At 41.1% G+C, this 8590-nt stretch overlaps 1 protein-coding gene and 1 long non-coding RNA gene across 2 annotated transcripts in view; one reads left to right on the plus strand and one right to left on the minus strand.

Moving 5' to 3' along the window:
- LOC113034943 (serine protease HTRA1A-like) overlaps nt 1-6288 on the minus strand; it is a 27764-nt gene extending 21476 nt beyond the window's left edge. The window contains exon 1 of the mRNA XM_026190126.2: nt 5829-6288. Within this exon, the coding sequence (XP_026045911.1) occupies nt 5829-6288 (460 nt within the window). The remainder of the gene's footprint in view (nt 1-5828) is intronic.
- On the plus strand, nt 5294-6977 carry LOC145419690 (uncharacterized). Its single transcript, XR_013901005.1, has 2 exons — nt 5294-5593; nt 5840-6977. It is a non-coding gene; the product is annotated as an uncharacterized LOC145419690 (long non-coding RNA).
- Nucleotides 6978-8590: the final 1613 nt, after the last annotated feature.

The raw sequence follows: 8590 nt of genomic DNA on the forward strand, positions 1-8590 counted from the left end.
TCATCAAATGGAGTGGTCTGTTTATTTCAGAAACTGCAGAATCTGCTGGGAAAAAAGAAAAAGAAAAAATCCAGTTCTCTGGATGAAAACATCTTGTTGATGGCAAAGCACAGAGAATGGCCGGACTACTTTGAGCTGATAGGTAAGTCAACAATAACTCAAATAGCCACTTACTACAAACAGAGTATGCAGAAGAGCATCTCTGAATGCACAGCACATTGAACCTTGATGTAGCAGATGGACTAGGGGTGCCCAATCCCGGTCCTCGAGAGCTACCGTCCTGCAGCTTTTAGATGCATCCTTGTTCCCACACACCTGAATCAAATGAATGGCTTGTTATCAGGCCTTTGCCAAACATGATGGCATGCTGAAGAGATCAAACCATTTGATTCAGCTGTGTTGGAGTAGGGATGCATCTAAAAGCTGCAGGATAGTAGCTCTCGAGGACCGGGATTGGGCACCCCTGGACTAGAGCAACAGAAGACCACACCGGGTGCCACTCCTGTCAGCTAAGAACAGGAAACTTGAGTCTACGGTTCAAATCGGGTCTTCAAAATTGGACACTGAAAATTGGAAAAATGTTTCCTTATCCGATGACATGTGATTTCAACATGTGGATGGTAGGGTCAGAATTTGGTGTAAATACCATGAAATCATGGATCTACCCTGCTTTCTATCAGTAGTTCAGGCTGATGATGTAATGGTGTGGGGGATATTTTCTAGACACACTTTGGCCCCCTTCATACCAAGGGGGCATTGTTTAATTGCCACACACTATTTGAGCATTACTGCTGACTATGTCCAGCCCTTTATGCCCACAGTGTACCCATTTTTGTTCCGGGCGCTTCCGGCGGGATAATATGCCATGTCACAAAGCTCAAATCACTTCAAAGTGACTTCTTGAACATGACAATGAGTTCACTGTACTCAAATGGCCTCCACAGTCACTAGATCTCAGTCCAATAGAGCACCTTCGCAATGTGATGCAACATTATTGATGTGCAGCCTACAAATATGCAGCAACTATGTGATGCCATAAACCGAGGAATGTTTACAGCACCTTGTTGAGTCTGTGCCACAAAGAGTTTAGGCAGTTCTGAAAGAAAAATGAGGCCCAAACTTGTACTAACAAGTGTAATAAAGTGGCTGGTGACTATATCTGTGTGCACCAAAGACGCATAAACAACTTTATAGAAAGTAAACTGGAAGTGGAGTATTTCACACTTGGTAAATTAAGAAGCGATATATTTGGTGTAACAGCAAGTACACACTCTTGTTACTCCGACTCACCCTGTCAGACACTTAGTCTAATTGCTTCGGTTTATAGGAAAGCATTAGCAGAAATAACTACTGACTATAAAAGTAGTATGATAATATGATAAACAGTAATACTGTAAATGTTAATGATTAGCAGCACACCACAAAATATCACTTGAGTTTCAGGGCAATGGCAGACTGAGACTTATGAACAGTCTTGTCAATATCACAGACATTACGCTGCTATTCAGCAGATATTTTGGAGATGGCACTTAAGGTAAAAGTGGGGATGGGTCAAGTGAGTTGCATGTAATATAGAGTGGATGTGGTGTTTAGATTTTTAAGCAGTCCAAAAACAAAATTGTTCTTATGTGGGAGGGTGGCATTCCTACTAAGCAGTAACTTATCCTGACAGAGAAGCGTATACACACTCTCACCACACAATTTAAATGATATACTGACATAAAAACAGTAATAAACCTGCTTTAAGTTTCTGTGACCTGATGAAGTTAAGATTTCACCCATATGCAAGACATATTGAGAAGTGTGGTAACTGCTAATGAAAGCCTCATAATATTTAAGTATCTATTAACAATAATCAGATGTCGGAAAGAGTTTTTTGGAGTCAGTTCAAGCATTATGTGGGGAAAACCATTCAAAAACAACATTTATTAAAAGGAACCTAATTTAAAAGTACTCTCCCCTCCCAACATACACACTCAAAGCCCCCCCTAACCTCACAATCCCATACATCCATTACCCCTCCCCACTCAACACACGAGCTACAGGTCAGGGTGTCTTTTCTTCTTCAGCTTTCCCATGCATAGGACCCTTCGTTTTATTGGTTCCTGCAGACTAAAAGACGATTTGTGTTCTCCCAAGAAAAAACCTTAAGAAATGAAAAAACATAGATGTGAACAAAGTGGATTCAGTCCAGCTGGAATTAAGCTAATGCACTAGCAAATCTTTCAGATATGTTAAGAAGGAGGGGCAAAGGAAAGGATCGTTATCAGCATGGACATCCGGTCGGAATGCAAAGAACACAGCCATCAGTTATTCTCCGGAATTTTAGGTTTGTTTTCCTTTAGATCAAAGGTAATTTAACTAACCAAAGGGGAAACTCATATAAGCTCTGAAAGAGCCAAAATAAGTTTAGAGTAAATCATTAACTTAAAGATAGAAATGTTTAATAAATTAACTCTTTTCACTCCACATTAGCATGAGAATAGTGAGGGGAAGGGTGTATAGCCCGCATACAAGGTGTGCCAGGTGGAATAGAGGATTAAAGGAACCAGTCAGTGAAAAGAAAGTAAGGTCAGCAAGTAAAGCTACGTCAAATGGGTTGTTGTCAAAGGACAGTACTGATTGTTTAAAAAAAAGCCAATAAAATGTAAATAGTATGGCCCCTCTTTGGCCTTAAAAAGTATGGCAAGTATGCGCCTTAGTGCATATGTTATTATAAAATTACTTCCAGTAGGTCATTGATTTTGGCTCGCTGTACTTCTTCAATGATTCAGAACATATGAGCTTGCTACAGTGTTAAGACCATGAATCATTTTGTTTCGATGGGGCTTTTTTCCCCAGTTATGAAAGCATACAGTTGAGCTTTGCCGCTGTTTATAATACTACAATGACACACTGGCAGCTGTTTCAAATGACTCACTGAGTGATTATAATTAACCCAATTTTTCCATTCCCAATATTGATTCAATTTACCCTATTTTAATCCAGTGAACTTAATTTTTTCCATTGTGAACTCCATCTAAGGTTGAAAGCACATAATACAACCAGAAACACTCACACTGAGTTAGTAACAGGGCAGTTAGAGCAGCATGGAGAACCCATTCAAAACCATGTCCCATTTTATTGTTAGAAAATGATGTATGTCGATCAGTACAGCAGCTGCAAGAGCAGGTTTTAACCCTTTAAAAGATATTAAACCAATGCAATATTCAGTACAGTGTTTAATAACACTTATCGTGGCCCATAGACAAGAATGGAGGTACAGCAATTTGGTGTGGTGCAAAAGCATTACATTTCTCTAATTAGTGCAATTTAGGAAATTCGGACATACACAAATGTGCTTATGTTGCGGTCAGTATTAGATGACATTAAAAAGAGGCTGAGCACGGAAGAGGCTGCAGCAAATATAGTTTAGCAGAGACAGGAATGAAGGAAGCAGGAGAATTACAGACATCAAACAGGAAAAAGAACAGATGAGAAAAGCAGACAGGCAGACATTCAGAACCAAAAGCAGACACTGACAAGTAGAACAACAAAAACAAGTCACGTGCATGTGCCCAAAAATGATGTTTTAACATCATGAGTGGCTGAAACAAGTTGCTGAAGAATGTGCGTATTCAGCAGATGTCACTCGCTGGAGTCACAGAGTACATTCTGTCTGCAACATCAGCTCTGAATTATGAGCAGCACAAACGGTGTCGGGTTTTCAACTGGATTAAAGTCTAAACAGATTATAAGAAAGTCAGCCTCACCTTCACGTTCACACCTTCATGCAACCCCTCCATAGTTCTGGTTCACAGTTTGAGAGGCACCAAGTGATTCAGTTCTGATCTCCAATACTCTTCAGCGCTTTTCCTGTCAGTCTGTGTCACATTAGTGCTTTTAAACTGCCAAAAAGTTTTTTTTCTGCACTTTAAAAAAAAAAAAAAAAAAGATAATTTTTAACAACTATGACACCAAGGTCACAGTCAAATTTTGGCCTAGTTTTTTCTTTCTTTTTTCCCCCAAAATGAGCTACGCCTTTACTGTCCAGACACGAAATGACATCATGCAACTGCGCTCACATGTTTTCTTAACATGAGGCCAGGTTGCGGTGTATTTCAAGGCACTCAGAGGGGTTTAAGTTTCTTTTCAGTGTCAGCTCTTGACATTCTGAGTCAACAGACCTGTTCACAATTTATGTTAAAGTTGACATTTCTTTTTAAAATATGTGCTTCTGCTACAGTCTTAGTCAGCACCAGCCTGGACAGGGACAAATCTAATGCACGAAATAAAATGCAACTTCCAGCTATGGAAATTCTCACAGGGTGTCTTGGAAAATCAATAGCACTCACCACAGTCTTGCTCAGTTTCAGACATGGTTAGCTGCTCGGGAATGACTTAACCATTTAAGCTGCTTACATGACTGACAAACAAATGTGGCGATGCAGTCTGCCCTTCCACTGTGCCCACATGGTTTTTGATGTACATGTACAACTTTCCCGAAAATATGGGTTGCTAATTTTGTGTTTTCCTCAATGTCTCCTGCCTGTTTTAAACAGTCTTCAACAGAGGTGGAATTAGTGCCAGGAATTCCTTCATGTGACTGTTAAGTGTGATTTATGAGTGACAACACAGACCAGGAGTGAAAGACACTTCCACAGTCAAAAAGAGAAGAGAGGAAGAAGCTGGGGTGGTGGTGGGGGGCTGTGGCAGGGTGGATTCAGTAAGTTTCCAAGCCTTGAGGTAAGTTATAGATCTTTGATGCAACAGGTGTTGAATGTTGTCCTTTGTGTGTTTTTAAGTGCACATATGTTGCCAAATCTGAGGGGGAAAAAAGTACGTACACAGTAACAGTAAAAACCGTAAAGGACACAATGTTTTTACCACCTGCAGCATCACTAGTGATCGTTTTTTCATTCCTGGATGTTTTATGTCATGCATAAATTGTAAACAATTACACTACTAATGATGATATATGACTCATTGATTCATTTTGTACAGAATGTGCATTCTCATTTGGACTGTGCTGTTTCACAGAGCACCAGATGCAAAGAGTGAAGTCTCATTATAAGTGAGCTTCACTGATTAGCACAAAATACCTGTCACATGACACTATGACAAAATGCAGGTCCATACTGAAACACTTCCATTTATCATTATAAATATATCTCCAGTTATATTTAATAACAGTTTATATCATACATATCAGGTTTTGACATTCCATTCTATTCAGCTAATGCACATATTTCAGGCAAAGACCACACGGCATAAAGGAATCAACCAGATTATAGTCATGTGATTGCTGGTCATGCATGCCAGAGTAATCCTAAGGTTCACATCAAGCTTTACAACAGGGCATAACTCGTGGCTTCATTCAGCCATGGGGGGAAAAAAGAAAACAAAACAAAAGAAAAGCCCTCTCTGATCAAGTTTAATTGTAATGCAGGATCAAGGGCTGCACTTGAATGGCTGCTCTTGTGGTTCCAGACACATGGGGATTGTGTGCCACTGAATGCAGCGCTGAGCTACAACATCTGTGCGACCTTGAGACAATAAATGCCCAGTGAGGAATGATGGGATCACGTTCAACAACAAGTTGTAAATAATTAAGGTAAAACGGCCAAAAAATGACACCATGTTACAGAAAATGTGCAACGATTGATTTCAGCTGCAAAACTAATGTTTTTGGCTCACAACGCTCAAAAGAGAGTAGCCTATTCATGATTCTTGACACTATACTGTAATCAATTAACTTTAAACGTCGAATCTACTCCCTCCTATTTATTATCAATATCTCAGTGTGTTTTGGGTTAAGGGTGTCTTGATCAAAACAGTGTGAGTTCTACCTTTCCCGCAGGCTCCCCGCTGAATGAAAAGAACAGGTGGCTGTTGCAATTTCTGCGCCCGTCGACTGACCCTCTTCAGCTCGCAGATATTCCGGTAGGACACCCCATCGCTTCCACAAACCGCTTCGGTGGTTTTGCACACGCAAATCCCACTCTTGCTTCTCCTCCTCACCGTCACAGTGTATGCAATCCCGCCGGAGACCGAGCACTCCAGCTCCTCTCCGCACACTGGGTCGCCGAGCTTCCCACTGCCGCCGCAGGCTTCGCCTTCACCGGAGGCGCACACCGGGCAGCAGTGGCAGGCGTCGAGGGTTTGTCCTGTCGGACAGTCCGCTGGTAGCCGAGGACACATCGACTTATCACACCGGGAAGGACATCCGACAACATAACGGCTGGAGATTTGCGCATCCGCCGGCACGGCTGCAAAGGCTACGATTGCGCATAACAGCAACCAAAACATGTTTCAGACTGAAAAAGAAGCTCCCCTAAAAATTCACCAGAAACTTTTAAAGAGTTCCAAAAGGTCGCTCTGTGCTAGCAGTGTTATGGGATGACAGAGCTCAGTGCTGAGGGGGGAGTCATCCCAGCTGGAGAGGCATTTAACAGAAACTCCACTGCGTAACCAATTACGCGATTTTACGTTTTTGCTGGCACGGCATCAAACATGCAACTCACTTTCTAGATAATAACAACAAGCAGGGTGATTGGTGGCTTTACGTGACGTACTGAATCGGAAGAGTTAAATTACTGACATGTCTCCAAAAGCGTGAAGATAAATAATCAGAGGAAAGAGCAGAAAATTGCCATGACTGGTGGGAGGAAGTGATTTTAAATATATTAGTTTTATTTCAGCCTATTACAAAACTTTAAATATCAAGGTCAACTTGAAAACAAGCAAGAATATTGAGAATATCGAGACTATTTTAGTCCACCAGTGTTTCCTGTCGATGACTGATGAAATGAATAATAGCAGAATAAGGATGCATGTAGCCCAGATGTTTTACGCTATACAGCCTTCCACACATCCAGCGTCACTATTTCCTTATGCTGTAGTTATTTATTTTCCTGTTCTAATGCTTCCTTGTGAGTCACTCCTGGCACCCGCACAAGCCTCATGGCTAATTAAAAAAATCAGTGGTGGAACAATAATTGCGTGGATTGTGGGTTTTATGCGTTCATGTACACTTAATAAACAGCCAACTTTGCTCCAGTTGGAAGACTGCATGAAGACATAACTTATCTAGGCCTGTTTATCATGATGCAGGGTTAAGCACCCAGCAAGTAGGGGCATAACAAGTCTAGTACAGGTATCCAAATAAAGAATGCACTCAATTCAAGAGCAATCAACATCGTTTTGTACAACTAATCACTCAAAATATTTGTAAACATCAACTCTTGACACATTTCCAGCATCAGAGTAGCACATTTTAATTTTGGCAAACAGCAAACCGTTGTTAGATTAAGATGTCTGTGGTGAGCTGTAAGAGTCCAGTAAACTCTATAAATCAGCCTCATAAAATACCCAACACAGTTTGATAGACTGTGTTAAGACAGGCTTGTTTTTTCTCTTTTTTATGTGCCTCTTGGTTTAAATGTGGTCGACAAATACAGCAGAATATTTGTCCATGCCCCTGCTTGGGACCCTGTGGTGTGCTGGGGCTCAGGAAACCCAAATCTCTTGTATCTTTGGGGCAATTAGAAGGGGGGCATAACGGAAACAGACTGGACTCTTGTATAGCACAGGAAACAGAGTCTACAATGTAGACTGTAACCCAGAGCTGATGTTAAGAGTTAAATGACAGGGTTCATTCATTTTTTTCGCAGAAAAAACAAAAAAAAAACAGAGCTGAAGCTGAACGCTCTTTAATTTCAGTCCAAGACAACACACATTGTTGGCTGATGCAAAAACGGCCAAAACCCACGCAACATCATCAGCTCCGTTATGTGGCACTACGTAGGCGAGAAACGGTGGGAAAACTTGCAGATGAAAGCAACCTCATTTATAAGGAACACCCATCCTCCAGCCGAGGACAGTGAACGTAGCCAATGATGGACGCCACTGAGGTCTGTGTGATCTCGCCTCCCAAGTTTGTCCAGGCTGTGAGTGAGGCCATTGAAGGACCAAAATGGAGCTGTACTTCCACATCTGAAGCCACACCAAAGTCTGGCATCCTCCAATGAGCATAGGAGCTATGGTATATATGGAATATCAAAGAGCTGTACATCCAAGCTCATACTTAAACACACCAGCTAATTATAAATGATTTTGCTTCTTCCAATGACACCATCCACATGTACTTTAAAATGTCCACACATGCAGCATTCACAATTAACTGCACACATAGAGACGAAGCCCCTGAATATGCCATAACTCATTATCCAGCTGATTAAAGAGGCTTTAAATATTCAGTCCACACGTACCATATCAAGCTCAAGGCTGAATATGTAAGGAGCACCTCACTAAGAGATGACAAACGATGCTCATACATACGCTTTATCATCGATGTTGGAGTGGAAATACTTGCTCCATGTACAACACCAACTGTTCTACATTGCCAAGTTGGCTTACTTGTACAGTTTCCATTCATACTTTTGGTCCTCGATGAAGATGATTGTCTCTTTTTACTCAGCTGTAGTGTAGATTAGGTTTTATCATCAAGCTGTGAGGAAGAATTTAAATATCACGCACAATTTCAAATTCAATTTTAACTAGCAAATAGGAAAGGCCCACCTTAGTCAGATATAACGGCAAACACATTTTA

Source organism: Astatotilapia calliptera, chromosome 13 (genome assembly GCF_964374335.1).
Source record: "Astatotilapia calliptera chromosome 13, fAstCal68.1, whole genome shotgun sequence".
Lineage (NCBI taxonomy): Eukaryota > Metazoa > Chordata > Actinopteri > Cichliformes > Cichlidae > Astatotilapia > Astatotilapia calliptera.